Source organism: Myotis davidii, unplaced genomic scaffold (genome assembly GCF_000327345.1).
Source record: "Myotis davidii unplaced genomic scaffold, ASM32734v1 scaffold207, whole genome shotgun sequence".
NCBI classification, from domain to species: domain Eukaryota; kingdom Metazoa; phylum Chordata; class Mammalia; order Chiroptera; family Vespertilionidae; genus Myotis; species Myotis davidii.
Genome location: NW_006298349.1, coordinates 1,383,994 through 1,402,363, shown reverse-complemented (window position 1 = coordinate 1,402,363; position 18,370 = coordinate 1,383,994). Strand labels below are relative to the sequence as shown.

General features: G+C 51.0%; 1 protein-coding gene across 4 annotated transcripts in view; it reads left to right on the top strand.

Moving 5' to 3' along the window:
• TOM1L2 (target of myb1 like 2 membrane trafficking protein) overlaps positions 1–18,370 on the top strand; it is a 63,697-nt gene that overhangs the window by 5,525 nt on the left and 39,802 nt on the right. For all 4 annotated transcript variants that reach the window (XM_015570614.1, XM_015570613.1, XM_006773956.2 and 1 more), the window contains exons 2-3: positions 6,077–6,155; positions 15,197–15,346. In XM_015570614.1, coding sequence (XP_015426100.1) covers positions 6,077–6,155; positions 15,197–15,346 — 229 coding nt within the window. The remainder of the gene's footprint in view (positions 1–6,076; positions 6,156–15,196; positions 15,347–18,370) is intronic.

Here is an 18,370-nt window from a genome sequence, read left to right as displayed (position 1 = left end):
TAGTGAAATGAAATTGTATCTCATTGTCATCATGGTTTAATTTTAAAAGAAATAGTAAAAAATGGTGGGGGAGATATCTGTAATACTCTCAACAATAAATATTTAAAAATTTTTTAAAAAGGGTATGTACCTTGGTTGCAGGTTCTATCCCAGCCCTTTTGGGGTGCATGTGTGGCAACCAATCAATTTGTCTCTCTCACATGGGTATTTCTCTCTCTTCCCCACCTCATTCTACTCTCCTCTTTCTAAAAATCAATGGAAAACATATCCTCAGGTTGGGATTAACAAAAAAATTAAAACGAATAGCCAGGAGGCTAGTGGAGCTGGAACAGAGTGAGCAAGGAATGGTGTCAGGTCAGAGATGTCCAGGATCCAGATGACACGGGCACCACAGGGCCTCGGGCTTCACTTCAGGTGGCCGGGAAACCCTTGGAGGATTTGAGCAGAGGCAGGGCATGGTTTGACTTTTATTTTGAAGAGATCACTCTGGCTACCTTGTTCAGAATGGCCTGGCTGGGAAGAGACCAAGGGCTGGCTGGCTCTGACAGGAATCCTCCTTGGGATGAAGGAGGAAATGGGAAGGGGGCTAATACAGGGGGAACCGGTGACATGTGCCCACGGGAGTGAGAGAAGGGAAGAGTCAAGATAGCAGGGATGGAGCCGACTGGGTGCAGTGGCGATGCTGACAGGGCGATGGCACAGAGGGGTCTGGAGGTGGGGGCGGCCTGGGCTGGAGATGTGCATTTGGGAGTCGGTGAAAGTTGACCCATTTCTGCCGTCTAAATGGCTGATCAGCTCGTGTCTGGCTCACAGACGGAATCACAAACTTGGGGCTCCGCATGTCTAATGCCGTAGTCACTGGGCTCTTCCTGCAGCCCCACTCGGGCCTTTCTTCTTTACGTCCACCCCGGATGCCACTCATTTACTTGTGTATCTAGCTGCGCAGCCACATTTGTTGGCCCCACAGGTGGAGGCCCAGATGCCATGGTGAGTGGGGCACTCCCAAGCAGGACCAGCTGGGCTGTGGCAGAGAGTGTGCCCATTGCTGGGACTCAGAGGCAGTGGGTGCCTCCTGGAGGGGCGGGCTTTGGGCTGAGCCCAAGGATGGCAGGAAGAGGAGAAGCGTGCTGTGTAGCTCAGGGTGCATGGCAAGGGCAGCATGGGGGGTGGGGCGCGGGGTACAGGTGAGGTCTGGGTGTGCAGGGAAGAAGTGGGGAGGGGATTTTCTGGAACAGAGGCTAGAGAGGTGGGCACAGTCGGGCTGTAAAGAGCTGTCTTCCCGTGTCATCCTCTAGAGTGGGCTGTCCCCATGGGTAGTCCCTCTGCCTTGGCCTCTTCCCCTTTGTCTGTTCATGCTGTAGGCAGAGGCGCTTGGAAATGCAGAACTCAGGAAGTTACACCCTTGCTAACAAGGGAATCCTGTGAAATCCTCCACAGACCCTGTGGGATGACCGGGCCCTCCAGCCACTCCATTTGGGGCCCTCACCCCTTAGCCCCTCTGATCTTTCAGCCCCTTGCACTTCCCATAGCCCTGTTTGCCATTCGCCACAAATGGGAGGGGCATGCATGCAAATGTATTAGAATGCAGCCTTCTCCTTCCAAAGGGACAGGCCTCCTTCCAGGGTCTGTAGGCATGTCCTCAAAGTGCTTTCTTCCTGAAGTGTCCTGCACCCCTGTTCCTCTATTTCCAGAGAGCCCCCAGTGCTTCCTGGGGGTGTCCTAGCCTTGCCTCTGCTATGAGGTCACTGCCAAGATCTCTCCCCGCAAGCCTGGCTAACGGTGGGTACCCTGCCCGCTTCCTGCTTCGGGGCTCCAGGCCTAGTGTCCTTCTCTTCCCTCCTCATGCCTCTCCCTCTCACTGACTAGTTCTTTCATTCACTTGTCTCATTTCCCTGACACCGCTCCCTCCTGATTTGGACAAATCCCCGTTATGTGATTTCACAGTGCCCTGTTCTGTACGCACTCTCATCACAGGTTACACTTCCACACCTGCGGGACCTGTCACAGGGCTGTCTCATCCCCACTTCCCCCTACACTGCACACTCCACTTTGTTGTTGTTAATCCACCCAAGGATATTTTTTCATTGACTTTTAGAGAGAGAGGAAGGGAGGGAGAGCGACACACAGAGAGGGGAAAGAGCGTGGGAGAGAGAGGTGAGGGGGAAAGAGAAATGGATGTGAGAGACACATCGATTGTTTGCCTCCTGCACATGCTGCCAACCAGGGGCCGGGGATCGAACCTGCAACCCTTGATCGGAAATCGAATCTCAGACCTTTTGGTGAGAGAACTGGCCTTCTAACCACTGGCCCACACCAGCCAGGGCCAGAAACTGTTTGTTTTTTTAAAAATATATTTTATTGATTTTTTACAGAGAGGAAGGGAGAGGGATAGAGAGTTAGAAACATCGATGAGAGAGAAACATCGATCAGCTGCCTCCTACACACTCCCCACCGGGGATGTGCCCACAACCAAGCACATGCCCTTGACCGGAATCAAACCCGGGACCCTTGAGTCCGCAGGCCGACGCTCTATCCACTGAGCCAAACCGGCCAGGGCCAGAAACTGCTTTGCCACCATTTCACCGCTAGCACCCAGCGCAGTGCGCACACAGTGGCCTGACAAGCGTGTTAGCTAGGTGAACAACAGAAGCGTATCAGCGCGACGGTGCTTGAGGAAGACGCTCAGAGTTCAGGAGAGATGCTAGAGCGGGCAGCTCGCCAGCCGGGCGGCAGCAGCAAAGGGTTCCGAGAGGAGGTGACATCCAAGTGGAGTCCTCGGTCAGCCAGGTGAGGGTGGATGGCAGGGGAAGGAAGGGGACCCCCTGGCTGGAGGGCAGTGTAGGCAGTGTAGGAAAGGAGTGCAGCGGGGTGAGGAGCGTGGAGCTTGCAGCCACCGGCCTGGGCCGGAGTCCTCGGTCCTTCACTCACTTGTCATGTGACCCTGGGTGAGTGACTTAATCTCTGTGTCTGCTTCCTCATTAACAAATGGGGATGCCAATAGTACCTGTCTCATGGGTTCACTGCCCTTACCGCAGCCGTTCTCTGAGCACTTGCCATGCGCCGGACCCCTGTGCTGTGCCCTGGATTGCACCAGCTCATGCAGCACCACCCCAACAGCCCTATATGGTAGGGGCAGTTTGTGTTAATGTTGAGGAAACTGAGGCCCAGAGTGGTTTGGTCACTTGCCAAAGGTCTTACACCACAGCTATGAAGGGCAGGGCGTAAGCCCCGGAAGACGGCTCCAGCCACCAGCACCTTGCCTGCACTTCTACCTCTAGGAGGCTGGGATCCCGATGGCTGCCCCACCGGACCCTCCCTGGGCTTTCCCAATTTCCAGGGTTGAGGTCTCCTCCAGCCTGAGGCCTTGTGTGACAGCCCCTTGTGTCCTGAATTCTTGGTCATTATCTAGGAATGCCTGGCTGAGTATCCTCCCCAGGAAGGTTGCAGAGCCCGTTTGCCAGGCCTTTCCCAGTCCTACCTAAGAAGGGCATAGGCACTTGGATTTGGTAAGTGCTGTGTGGCTCTTTTTGATGTGTGGCTCTGATGAGGACCCACTGACCTGGGTCATGTTCATGAATTTCTGGATCTTCCCAGCCCACTGAAGTTTTGTCTGTTTCCCAGCCTCTTAGCAGGAGGGGTGCAGAGGAGCAAGCCCGTAGCAGAGTGGAGTTGGGGAAGGAGGGCCGGGAGGTGTTCGAGGTGAGACATGGGGGCAGCCGTGTCCTCCATCTTGGAATAACTTCAGAAGTGCCGTTCTGGAGTCGACAGGGACACGATGGGAAGGTCTCTTACTTCATTTCGGGGCTGTAGCCTGACCTGAAACCCTGGGGCAGCCCTGAGGCCTGGCTTTTCCTGCCAAAGCTGCCAGGGTGTTGGGACATCTCACACCTGCCGCTGCCTCCTGATTCTTTCTGCTCCTTGGCTCTCGATTCTTCCCTCTCCCGTCTCCCTGTTCCTAGCTCCTTGCTGTCCAACCTGCTGCTGCCGCTGCTTAAAACTTGGCAATACCTCTGACAGGCTTTGCTCCTCGCCTCTGAAGCCTTCCCCAGGGAGGGAGGGAAGTGCTTGCTTTGTGCTCACCCAGTCACTCCCAGGCCGTCCTTCTGAGGCTGAGTTTTCACTGTAGCTCCAGGGAGGGAGCCTGCTGGCTGCTTCCCCCAGCGCATTCCCCCAGGGAGCGCGGTGCTCTGCTGTTGAGCTCAGGGAGCGCAGCCCTGGAGCTTGTTCCCCTTCGCTCCGTGAAGCTCAGTGGAGAGGAGTGAGACTGGACCAGGGGGAATGGCAGCCATGGGCCAGGGCTCACCGGCTGGGCAGAGCCCTGGAGAGAGGAAGCCACTCCAGGCTTCTGACCAGCAGCTGTGGACCCTCACCAGCTCAAGTCCACACACAGCCCTCGAAGCTGAGAGCTTGTCAAGTCCCACATTTGCAGGAATCAGCATTCCTGTGTGGAAACAGCCGTACTGCAAACACTTGCAAGGACATGCTCCAGAGAGCCTTGTCCCATCAGCCCCTGGACTCAGAGCCAAGGCTTCCTGCAGGCAGCCATTTTTCAAGTTGGGAGGGGAAAATAGGTCTCAGGTATTTTTAAACTTCTTCATTCTTTCCCCATTGATTTTCTTTTAGAGAGATTAGAAGGGAAGGAGGGAGGGAGAGGGAGAGAAACATCTGTATGAGAGAGATACATCGATTGGTTGCCTTCCGCACACGCACCCTGACAGGGGCAGAGGGATCAAACCTGCAACCCAGGTACGTGCCCTTGACCTGGAATTGAACCCGTGACCCTTTGGTCAACGGGCTGACACTCTAACCTCTGAGCCACACCGGCCAGGGCTTTACATTTCTTGAGGCCTTGCCTTGCTGTGTTTCTATTTAAATTGGGCTGATTAGCCGAGCTCCCACTCCCCCGCCCTCTTCCTCATACACATTTGAAAGGACTTTTTCATTTGGTAAGTGGATCATAAATATTTCAGGAGGAACAGAAGGTTTCTGACTTACCAACCTTCAACTTTGGAAAGATCAGATATATTGACACATGAATCTGTAGAAGGCTGGTGCCAGTTGTGGGAGCAAAAGGCAGGCCTGCAGCTGGACTGGGGCTCCCAGAGCTCAGGTGATGGGGCTTCCCCCGGCCAGCTGGCAGGGGCTCCATGCAGGAAGTGCCTCCTAGGTCCACACCTTTGTTTAATCCTGACTTAGAGTAAATTAAATAACATGCCAGACATGAGGACTTACTTGTTAGGGGGCTGCTGGGGACTCCAACTCCCAGTTCCAACAGTGACTTAAGGAAGAATGCGTTTCAAGTTCCAAATAATCAACTGATAAGTGAGCTTTTGAACAGGCCCACTTGTAAACAGGGGACTGCCTATAATTCTGTGAGATTCTCTCTGGGAATCCACAGCAGGTCCCTTACCTAAAAGCACACAATTCCTTGGGTTTTGAGGAGACTAAAGTTTTCTCAGGGAAAAAGGAGTTCCATGGAACTGGGGAGGAGCTGAGCCCCAGGCCTACGCAAGGACCTGGCCATGCTCTCTCTGTGGTCTGCTCAGTGCACCCACGCACAGTGGGCTGGTTTTTATTTTGGACAAATACTTGCATGTTATACAAAAGTCAAAAGGGCTGCAAATACACAATCAAGTGAAAAATCTCCCTGTCCTCTCTGTCACCCAGTTCCCTCTTCAGGGGCAGCTGGAGTTACCAGCTTCTTGTGGCTCTTCCCAGAGCTGTTCTTCCCTGGCCGGCGTGTGCACTGTGTCTGTCTGTTGTCCGTGGGTAACTCAGACAGGAGCAGCCCTCTGCACTGCTCCGCAGACAACTGTTCACATTGTCTGCTCCATGGTGATGCACAGGAGTGTGTTCTTTGGCGCGGCTGCATAGTATTCCATTGCATGGATAAATAAGCTTTAATTTACCCTGTTTCATGGTGATGGGTGTTAATTTGTTTCCAATCTTTTACAATTACAAACATGCTACAGCAAATAACTTCGTAGATATGCTAGTTCACAGAAATGGCAGTGAATCTGTAGGACAGTGTCCCAAAGTGTAATTTTTAAGGATCTTAATATGTCCTTTTCTCCAGGCCAAAGGATGCCATTCGAGCCCTGAAGAAGCGGCTGAACGGGAACCGGAACTACAGAGAAGTGATGCTGGCATTAACGGTGAGTACTGTCCTCCCGTGGGTGGGAAAGCATCTTGGAAAATCCACGTTCCCGACCTCGCCTCCCTCTCAGGGCTTCCCCTCTGCCCACTCCGCACAGCCTCCAGCGTGTGCCATTGGATGGCATGGTGTAGCACCCTTGGGTGCCAGTTTCCTCTCTAGACTGCGGACTTCCACCCCAGTACCTTCCCTGCTGCTGAGCTTTTCAGAGGTTAATGCAGATGTTTACAATAACCTTCCCAAATAGGTTTCTTCATCTCCCTCACTGGGATGAAAACACCGAGGCTCAGAGAGGTCTAGGGGTTTACCCAGACTTCACAGCTAATGAGATACAAAGGATTGTAAGAACGTATTATGAACAAGCCAACAAATTGGACAACCTGAGAGAAATGGACAAATTCCTAAAAATATACAATCTTCCAAAACTAAATCAAGAAGAATCAGAATTTTTTTAATATATTTTATTGATTTTTTACAGAGAGGAAGGGAGAGGGATAGAGAGAGAAACATGGTGAGAGAGAAACACCGACCAGCTGCCTCCTGCACACTCCCTACTGGAGATGCGCCCACAACCCAGGTACATGCCCTTGACCGGAATCGAACCTGGGACCTTTCAGTCCGCAGGCCGACGCTCTATCCACTGAGCCAAACCGGTTTCAGCAAGAATCAGAATTTTAATAGACAGATTACAACTAGAGAAATTAAAGCAGTAATCAAAAAACTTCCAAACAAACAAAAGCCCTGATGGCTTTACAGGTGAATTTTACCAAAGATTCAAAGAAGAACTAACACCTCTCCTTCTCAAATTATTCCAAAAATTCAAGAGGGGGAAGATCCCAAGCTAATTTTATGGGGCCAGGATTATCCTAATTCCAAAGCCAAATAAAGACACTACAAAGATAGAAAATTACAAGCCAATATCCCTGATGAACACAGAAGCTAAAATCCTCAACAAAAAATTAGCAAATCGGATCCAATAATACATTAAAAAGATCATACACTATGACTAAGTGGGATTTATTCCAGGCATGCAAGGCTGGTACAATATTTGCAAATCAATAAACGTAATACACCACATAAACAAAAAGGGGGATAAAAATCACATAATCAGCCCTAACCGGTTTGGCTCAGTGGATAGAGCATCAGCCTGCGGACTGAAGGGTCCCAGGTTCGATTCCAGTCCAGGGCATGTACCTTGGTTGTGGGCACACCCCCAGTAGTGGGTGTGTGGGAGGCAGCTGATTGATGTTTCTAACTCATCCTTCTCCCTTCCTCTCTGTAAAAAATCAATAAAATATATTTTTTAATAAATAAATAAATAAATAAATCACATAATCATATCAATAGAATCAGAAATGGCATTTGATAAAATCCAGCAACTATTTATGATTAAAAACTCTCAGCAAAATGAGAATAGAGGAAGCATTTCCCAACATAACAAAGACCATATATGACAAACCTATAGCCAACATCATACTAAATGGGCAAAAAATACATTCCCCATAAGATCAGGAACAAGACAGAGTTGTCTGCTTTCACCACTCTTATTCAACACTAGAGGCCCAGTGCATGAAAATCTGTGCACTAGAGGGGCCCCTCAGCCCGGCCTGCCCCTCTCACAGTCCAGGAGCCCTCAGGGTATGTGCCCGCTGTTTCTGTTTTCATGAAATATCTCTTTCCAGCCCTTTACTTTCCGTTTGTGTGTGTATCTTTGAATGTGAAGTGAGTCTCTCGTAGACAGCATATGTAAGGGTCTTGTTTTGTTACCCATTCAGTCACCTTATGTTTTTTTATTGGAGCTTTCAAAGTAATTATTGATAGATATGTATTTATTGCCATTTTATGATTCATATTTTTTATCTTTTCTTTTACTTTCTTTCTTAAAGAAGACCCGTTAACATTTCTTGTAGTGCTGGTTTGGTGGTGATGAACTCCTTTAGCATTTTCTTGTCTGTAAAGCTCTTTATCTGACCTTCAATTCTAAATGATAGCTTTGCTGGGTAGAGTAATTTTGGTTGTAAGTCCTTGCTTTTCATGCTTTTGAATATTTCCTGCCAATTCCTTCTGGCAGAGTTTCTGTTGAGAAATAAGTTGACAGTTTTATGGGCACTCCCTTGTGAATTACTAACTGCTTTTCTCTTCTTTTAAGATTCTCTCTTTGTCTTTAACCTTTGGAATTTTAATTATGATGTGTCTTGGTGTGGGTCTCCTTGGGTTCATCTTGTTTGGGACTTACTGAGCTTCCTAAACTGTATATCTTTTTCCTTCACCAAGTTAGGGAAATTTTTTGTCATTATTTTTTTAAACATGTTTTCATTTTCTTGCTCTCTCTCTTCTCCTCTGGCACCCCCATGCTGTGAATGTTGGTACTTTTGATGTTGTCCAAGAGGCCCCTTAAGCTATCCTCACTTTTTAAAATTCTTTTTTCTTTTTGTTCTTCTGATTGGATGTTTTCTGCTACCTTATGTTCCAAATCACTGATTCTTTCCTCTGCTTTATCTACTACTAGAGGCCTGGTGTACAAAATTCATGCACGGAGGGGAGGGGTCCCTTAGCCCGACCTGCACCCTCTCCAATCTGAAACCCCTTGGGCGATGTCCGACTGCCTCTAGCAATCCGGACCGCTGGCTCCTAATCGCTTGCCTGCCTGCTTGCCTGTCTGATTGCCCCTAACTGCTCCCCTACTGGCCTGATTGCCCCTAATTGCTCCCCTGCTGGCCTGATCCCCCCCAACCCCCTCTGCCTCACCCCACACCCAGCACCCAGGATTCCCTCCTCTGGCCGGTTGCAGGTACCTGGGACCTGGACTTCCCTCCCTCTGGCCAGCCGCAGACACCCAGGACCCGGACCGACTTCACCTGGGCCAGCTGCACCCGCAGGGACGCGTGGGCGGTTGGCTTCACCCGGGTTGCAGCCACAGGTGCCTGGGACTATGGGGCAGGCGGCTTGTCCCTCTCCTGGGCCGCAGCCATAGGTGCTGGCACCCGGGACTGCAGGGCGAATGGCTTGTTCCTCTCCCATGTTGCAGCTCCAGCCGCTGGTGTCCGGGACTGTGGGGCATGTGGCTTGTCCCTCTCCCGGGCTGGACTACAGACGTAGGCGCAGCCGCTGGCCCCCAGGACCGTGGGGCATGCGGCTTATCCCTCTCCTGGGCCGCAAGCACAGACACAGCCACTGGCCCCCAGGACCGAGGGGCGGGCAGCTTGTCCCACTCCCAGGCCACAGCCTGGCTGGTCCCCATTCCTCTCTCATGAGCTCATTTGTGCCTGGCTGGCCCCCATTCCTCTCTCTCAATCTTATTTGTGCCTGACTGGTCCCCATACCTCTCTCCCCAGTGTTAAGTGTCTGAGCCATTAAGGTGTGGCGGCATGAGGGTGTGACAACCATTTGCATATTAGCTCTCTATTATATAGGATAGTACATCAACAATTTCTTTTTCTTTTTATTTATTTTTTTTTAATCCTCACCCAAGGATGTTTTATTTTTCCCATTGATTTTTAGAGAGAGTGGAAGAGAGAGGGAAAGACAGAGAGAAATATCAATGTGAGAGAAACACATTGATTGGTTGTCTCTTTCATGGGCCCTGACCAGGGCCCGGGGCCAGGGAGGAGCCTGCAACTGAGGTTCATGCCCTTGACAGGAATTGAACCCAGGACCCTTTGGTTCGCAAACCAATACTCTTTCCACTGAGCCAAACCTGTTAGGCCTCCAACATTTTCTTTATGCATTCATTCACCAGTGAACACTTGGGTTGTTTCCATGTCTTGGCTATTGTGAATAATACTGCAGTGAACATGGGGGTGCATATATCTTTTATATTTTATTTTTAATATTAAATTGATTGGGGTGACATTGGTCAACATGAACATAGGTGTCAGCTGTGGGTCTCTATGTTATAAGATCTGTATATGGCACTGGGTGCCCACCACCCACAGTCAGGTCTTCTCCTGTCACCTTGTATTAGGATCTCCTTCTCCCCCACCCCCTCCCTCTGGCACCCACCACACTGCTGTTTGTGTTCACGAGTTTCGTTTTTACATCCCACACATGAGTGAGATCGTATGGGTCTCAGCTTGTTCTGACCGACTGGTTTCACTCGGCATCATGTTCTCAAGGCCCGTCCAGGTGGTTGTGAACAGTGCTGATCCATCCTTTCCTGTGGCTGAGTGTACTCCACTGTGTGCATGGACCACATCTTAAACTGTTTTTTTAATCCTCACCTGAGGATATGTTCCCATTGATTTGTAGAGAGAGTGGAAGAGAACGGGAAAGACAGAAATACCAATGTGAAAGAAACACATTGACTGGTTGCCTCCTACATGAGCCATGGCCAGGGCCCAGGCCTTTATTAAGTTGAGGTACTTTCCTTCTATTACTATTTTATTGAGTAAATGATTACTATTACAATTACTATTTTTTATCATACATGACTATTGTATCTTATCAAATGCTTTTCCTGCATCTATTGATAAGACCTTACGATTTTATCCTGTCTTTGGTTAATGTGGTATATTACGTTAATTGATTTGTATATGTTGAACCATCCTTGTGTCCCTAAATGAACCCCACTTGATCATGATGTATTACTTTTTGGATGTACTGTTGTATTAGATTTGCTAGTATTTTATTTAGGATTTTTGCATCTGTGTTCATCCGAGACATTGGTCTGTAGTTTTCTTTTTTTGTCATCTTTGCCAGGTTTTGGTATTAGGGTTATATTGGCCTCATAGAATGTGTTAGGAAGTATTACCTCTTATTCAATTTTTTGATGAGTTTGAGAAGGATAAGTTTTATTAGTAAACCTTCTTTGAACATTTGGTAGAATTCACTGGTGTAGCCATCTGGTCCTGGACTTTTTGCGGGGGGATGTTTTTGATGGTTGTTTCAATTTCCTCACTGTCAATGGTTAGGTTTTTTTTGCTATGGGTTATTTTATATAAGTTCCATACACACACACACACACACACACACACATACTTTAAAAAATATATATTTTTATTGATTTCAGAGAGGAAGGGAGAGGAAGAGAGATAGAAACATCAGTGATGGGAGAGAATCATTGATTGGCTGCCTCCTGCATGCCCCACACTGGGGATCAAGCCTGCAACCCAGGCATGCCCTGACCGGGAATCAAACTATGACCTCCTGGTTCATAGGTCGACGCTCAACCACTGAGCCAAGCTGTCCAGGCCCTTATATATTTTTTATATTAACCCCTTATCTGATAGTTTGTAAATATGTTCTCCCATTCTGTGGGTTGCCTTTTTGTTTTCCTGGTTGTTTCTTCTGTTATGAAGAAATGTTTTAGTTTGATGTAGTGCCTACCACTTGCTTATTTTTGGTTTTGTTGCCTTTGCTTTTGTTGTCATATCTAAAGAATCTTTTTCAAGATCAATGTCAAGGAGCTCCCCCCTATTTTTCTTTTAGTAGTTTTATGGTTTGGGGTATTACGTGTAAGTGTTTAGTCCATTTTGAGTTAGGTTTTGTGAGTGGTGTGATTTAGAAGTTGGTTTCATTTTTCTGCATGTGGATATCCAGTTTTCCCAGCACAGTTTATAGCAGACTGTCCTTCCTCCCATTGAGTCCCCTTGGCTCCCTTGTCAAATATTAGTTGACTATGTATGTATGAGTCTACTTCTCGGCTCTTGATTCCGTTCCATTGGTTTGTATTTATTTTTATGCCAGGGCCAGACTGCTTTGATGACTATAACTTTGCAATATAGTTTTAAATCTGGCAGTGTGATACTGTCAGCTTTCTTCTTTCTCAGCATTGTTTTGCCTATTGAAAGCCTTTTATAGTTCTGTATGAATTTTAGGATTGCTTTTTCTGTTTCTGTGAAATATGTAGATGCCTTTGGGTAGTATGAACATTTTAACAATATTAATTTTTCCAGTCCATGAACATAGGACATCTTTCCATTTATGTGTGTCTTCAGTTTCTCTCCATCAATGTTTTATAATTTTCAGGGTACAGATCTTTTACTTCCTTAGTTACATTTATTTCTAAGTATTTTTAAATGTTTAATATTTTAATTTTAGTGATCAGGTCTTTGCTGCCAATCCAGCGATGCCTTGGGGGGCTGATTAAATGTGCAAGCCCCTGCCCCTGCACAAGGCCCTGGTCTGGTGCACGAGCAGGCCCCATGTTCGTTTCCGTGGCTTCGCTCTTTGTCTTATCTTACCTTCAATCATCTCACTTCTGCTCCCATGGGCCTTCCTCACTTCCCAGCTGTACACTCAAAGCTGTTCATAGTTACCCCAAGTAGGAGATAGCAGAGGTCCTGAGGGGCTCTCTGCTTGGGCCTCAGTGTATGAACTGGAAACATCTGTTTCTGATTGCTTAGAGCAGTAGTTCTCAACCTTCTGGCCCTTTAAATACAGTTCCTCATGTGTGACCCAACCATAATATTTTCGTTGCTACGTCATTACTGTAATGTTGCTACTGTTATGAATTGTCATGTAAATATCTGATATGCAGGATGGTCTTAGGCGACCCCTGTGAAAGGGTTGTTCGACCACCAAAGGGGTTGAGAACCGCTGGCTTAGAAGCACCTTCTGCTTACTCTTGGGCTTTGGCTGCATTCTAGAAAACTGCTGCTGGGTACTTCATGCCCTACAACCCACAGAGACAGTTTTCCGGGGGCCTTTTGGCAGAGGGCCTTGAAGTGGGTTGCGGGGCCTCCTTGGGTTGAGTGGTGTGGTCCTTGCCAGCCAGGGAAGACCCCCCTCACCTCCTGTTCTGCTAGGCTTTGGGCTGCTCTGTCGCACATGCCACCTCTGCCCAGGGCATTGCCAAGCCTATGTATCTGAGCCCCGGAGTATCTGACTCTAAAGTCTGCTCCAGGGAAACTAAGTGTGTCCTGGCTGCTGCCCTGCCCCCTCAGCCTCCCTGCTCCTCTCTTCCCATGACCTTTCCACCTCACTGCTCTTCCCCGGCCTGCTCCTCATCACATACACCATCCTTCCTGCCACCTACCTCAGCCAGCAGCCCACTGCCTGTGTAGTAAAATTAGGAGGAGGCTTTTTGAAGCTCCTAGAAGGAAGGGTGACTGTAAGTTCCTTGAAGGCAGGAGACCCCTGGGGTTCATCTGGCAGCCTGCACAGGTCCCTGTGAGAGAGCATGCTGGCACCTCGTAGTCCCCGAGTCCAGCATGAGCAGAGGCTAAGAAAGAGAGCGCCCTCTTGGCTGAAGAAAACCGCAACAGCCAGGGACGCTGAGCTTCGGGGTCTCCCTCCGCTGCCCGAGCAGGGCCCGGCGCCTCCCGTGGGGCTCAGTGCACCTGCCAGCTCCGGCCTCCTCTGGGAATGACCAGCATCGCCACGCCACAGCTCTCATCTCTGCAGCGGTGGCCTCCTGACAGGGCTATTTCAGGGACCGCCTGAGGGAGCAGAAGCTGGCACACACTGCCTGTGGCCTCCGGGGTGCGGCGATGGGGGCTTCAGAGAAGGCCGGTTGGAGTTCCCACCCTGGGTCTGGCACTGACCAGCGACGCCCTAGACCAGTCTCTTCACCTTTCTCAGCCTCCTGGGGGTAAGAAAGCGGGATAACAACATCCACATGAAGAGAATTCGCTGTAAGAATAGAGTGAAATTCTGTATAATGTGAAAGACTCCTTCGCGGTACCTGGCGCTGCCTGCATTCAGGTCACGTTAGCCTGTGGACCTTTCTTCATGGCCATGCTTTGCCGAGGTGTGTGAACCGGGCTCTGGAATGACCGCATGAGATACCCAGTGGTCAGGTTAGTTTGGGCAAATGAGGCGGTGAGAAATGCCCCCTGTTGCTGGTGACGTCCTTGCAAGGAGGCATTCCCCACTAGTCGCCCGTGGCTTTGAGGGACGCTGACGTGGGAAGGGTCAGGGTTGGTTTCCAGAGAGCTAAGGAATTCAGAAAGCTGTGCTCCAGGCGGGAGGGGGCCTGCCGTTGACACTTCTGGGCTCCAGGGCCTCTCCCTGGTCCTGCGGGGACTGAACTGTCCCGTCACTTGAGCATGTAGTGCAGCCTTTGGAATGGCATCCAAGCGTCAAAGTTCTCACTTACTGGCTCCTCCCCTGTGCAGGGCACTGTGCTAGGTGCTTCCCTGGCAGCCTTACTACAGTTCTGGAAGGGAGTGCTCATGTGCCCACTTGACAGATGGGGAAGCAGAGGCTCAGACAGACTTGTCCGGAGCCATTCAGAGAGAAAGTGGTGGAGCTGAGATTCAAGTCCACACTGGTCATCTAGCCAGAACCCACATGCACCTGTGCTTTTCTGATAGGCGTGGGCCTGTGTAACTGATGGTCCCAGTTAGGGGAGGAGTGGGCAGGGTTTGACGGGTAAAGCCTAATGCAGCGGTTCTCAACCTGTGGGTCGCGACCCCTTTGGCGGTCGAACGACCTTTCACAGGGGTCGCCTAAGACCATCCTGCATATCAGATATTTACATGACGATTCATAACAGTAGCAACATGACAGTTATGAAGTAGCAACGAAAATAATTTTATGGTTGGGTCACAACATGAGGAACTGTATTTAAAGGGCCAGAAGGTTGAGAACCACTGCCCTAATGGCAGCTGAGGCCCACAAATCAGTTACTAAAGGTGGGAAGTCATTTTCAGTTTTAGTTGCAGAAGCAGGGTTGTGTGGTGTGTGTGTGTGTGTGTGTGTTTGCTTCCTCACATAACCAGGGCCAACAACTCCCTGGGCAATTCTTACTGTGCAGCAGCTTCCCTGTGACAGAGCGTGTGTCCCGTGGCTAACGCCGCACACCCAGAGGCCCAGAGGGAGGCGAAGTGCTGGTTCTCAGAGACCGCTCAGTCATTTCATTCTTGCTTCCCTTCTCCTGTGAAAGTGATGCCTAAACTAATGACCTGGTTTTTGTGCAGGGCAGTCAGCAGGGGGCAGCCTCACCGCTGAGTACGGCTGGATTCCAGGGTGAGGATGGCTGCCGGTGAGGCGTGGTTCTAAAGGATGTCCGGGAAGAAGGATGGGGGTGGAAGTGGAGCCGCCCTCCTCTTCCCGGGGGCTCCGCAGGCCCTGTACTCACCGCTCCTCCCTCCACGTCAGGTGCTGGAGACCTGTGTGAAGAACTGCGGCCACCGCTTCCACGTCCTCGTGGCCAGCCGAGATTTCATCGACGGCGTTCTGGTCAGAATCATCTCTCCCAAGAACAACCCGCCCACCATCGTGCAGGACAAGGTGCTGGCCTTGATCCAGGTAGGTCCGCTCCGCCTGGCTGTTGGTGGGCCCCTCAGGGGTCCTCATGCTTGGCCATCATTTGGAAGAAAGAATGGAGGTTTCTGGGTTTTGATGTTCGTTGCATAATGCTTCCTTTCTACACTCATCCCACTGGAATGAAACCTTAAGCGGCGGCTCTCCAGCCAGTTGACAGAGGCTTCACTGATCGGTGCCGCGCCCTCTCCTGCCCACAGGGGCAGGTGGCCTTGGCAGGACTCTGAGCCACCAGGGAGAGTGTGGAGTAGGCAGGGCCTGTCAGAGGGGCGTGCAGGCTGCTGAGTCCCAGGGGCCAGCTCTGGGGCTGCCGGGAGGAGGGGCCGATGGTGTTAGGAGTGACTCACTCAGGAGAGGAGGTCTCCGTTCGCCCCTGCAGGACGGTGAGGAGCTTGGTGGAAAGGTCAGAGTGCGAGACGCATCGCAGGCAAAGACAATAGCAGACACAAAGGCCCAGATGCGTTGGCGAGGGCAGGCAGCGCTTTGGGTGCATCCATTATTGATTGCCCTGTAACGAACCGTCCCAGGGTGTAGCAGCTTAACGCAGTGGGTGGCTATCGTCTCCTGTTTCTGTGGGTCAGGAACGCAGGGAACCTCGCTGGCCCCTCTGGCTCGGGGCCCTTGGGAGGCTGCAGCGAAGGTGCTGCCAGGCTGCCTGGCCCAGCCCAGTGGGAGCTGCAGGAGCCCCGCCACGGGGCTCCCACAGGGCGGGGCAGCAGCTCAGGCCCTTGCTGACCGTTGGGAGGAGGCCTCAGTTTCTTCTGTGGGACTCCTGAGTGTCCTCGTGACATGGCAGCTGGTTTTCCCCAGAGCAGATGATCCAGAGAGAGTGGGGACTGTAGTGCCTGCTGGGGCTGCCTCAGAAGTCATGCTCCCTCTCTTGTCAGTCTGTTTGTTAGAAGGGAGTCAGCAGGTCCAGCCTCTGAAGTCGGGAAGTTAGCTGCTCCTCTTAAAGAGAAGAGTGGTTCCAGCCGCCCCTGTAGAGTGTAAGGGAGAATGTGTGGGGCCAGGAGACAGGCCCAGAGGGATGGCCAGGGCTTATGGGCCACATAATGCTGAGGACTGTGTGCCTTATCCTCTAGGCAGTGGGGAGCCCTTGAATGTTTCTGAGCTGGCGGGACAGAGTCAGATCTGGGTTTAGACAGAGCACCCTGGTGACAGGGTGAAAGGTATGTTCGTGCGTCAAAAAGCACATCAGTGCGGGTGATTGGTGCTGGAGTAGAGGGAAGATAAGAACCTGCAAGAGCCATGGGGAGAGGGAAGAGCCAGCCCGGGGAGGAGGGCTAAGAAGTCCGGGGCAGAGTGCTCAGGGGCGGGCTTTGGGGGCGGTGGTGGCAGCTGAGAGGAGAGGGCCCTGAGCCAAGGAATCTGCTGGCCTGTCCTACCTGCAGCTGTACCTGAGCCTCCTCCCAGCACTTGGAGCAGGTGACTTCCCATCGCTCCGTCCTCAGAGCCTCCCGCTGTCTGGTGTGCAGGACCCATCACCCTCTCTCCCATCATCCTCTTAGCTCTTCAAGTTCCTCTGCCAGCTTTCCCGCCACCTCTCCCTCTGAGCTCCCCGAGAGCCAGGCCCGTTCATCCCCAGGGTCTCTAGCACTTGACGGTGTTGAGCAGGTATTCAACACATTGTTGTCTTCCTTCCTTCCTTCCTTCCTTCCTTCCTTCCTTCCTTCCTTCCTTCCTTTCTCCTTCCTTCCTTCCTTCCTTCCTTCCTTCCTTCCTTCCTCCTTCCTTCCTTCCTTCCTTCTTCCCTCCTTCCTTCTTCCCTCCCTCCCCTCCCTCCCTTCCTTGTTTCTTGGTTAATCCTCACCTGAGAATATTTTTCCCATTGATTTTTAGAGAAAGTGGAAGTGGGTGGGGGGGAGAAACATCAATGTAAGAGAGACACATAGATTGATTGCTTCCCACACGCACCCCGACTGGGGCCAGGGATTGAATTCACAACCCAGGTACGTGCCCTTGACAGGGAATCAAACCCCCAACCCTTTGATGCGTGGGCTGACACTCTAACCTCTGAACACCACCGGCCAAGGACATTGTTTTCTTAATGAATGGATGAATGTAGTTTGCTGAAGCTCTAAGGAAGGGAGAGGTATGAGTGACAGCAGAGCCCCATCACATGTGTCCTTAGATTGTCCCTATCTCTTCATCTGCCACCAGATATATCTCCCTCTCCCTCTCCCTCGCGCGCACGCGTGCGCGCACACACACACACACCACACACACACACACACACAGATGCAAATCATTTCACCCTTTAACCTCCTCACCCCCACCTATGCCCCCAAAACCCTCATTCTGGGATGCCCCAGCACACTCCCTTGCCTCAACACCCCCAGTATTTGATACCAGGAAAATGAATTGGGGCTTTCTCTTACAAAAGATGGGACATCCCAGCCTAAGCTGTGCAAGCCCCCAGTGGCCACAGGTGAGGTCTCTCTGAAGTCAGACCTGGAGTCCTTCCTGTGGCCAGGCCCAGTGGTTGTCAGCTGCCCCTGGCAAGCACAGCATGGCGAGGTCACGATCCCCACTTCCTCTGCTGACTGTGGGGGCCCTGATGGTTAGGTCGCCGAAGGAGGAACGCACGAGGTCAGAGTGGTGAGGGATTACGAATGACCATCCGCACACCAGGTGGCTGAGCCTGGATGGCTCCAGCACCCAGTGAGGGGAGTCAGCAGTTTTTAAAGGACTTTTGGCGGGATTTTTCTGGATGGAGACTTCTTTATGCAGACCCAGCAGGGAGAGAATGGAATGTGGTCACCGCAGGTGAAAAGTGGTCTTCGGCAATGGGGATGTCCACAGTGAAATAACTGAAAAGCCAGTTCCCGGGGATGGGTATCAACTCAATTGCTCCATCAAACCTAACACTGATGAGAGCAAAGCTGCACTGTCTGTGGCCCCTGGCTCTCCCTGGGGACACCAGCCTGGAACCCCCACCCCTGCACTGCAAGACTTTCTGTCAGACTCACCACCTCTCCCAGCACTGCTTCTTCCCACCGGCAAGCCTCT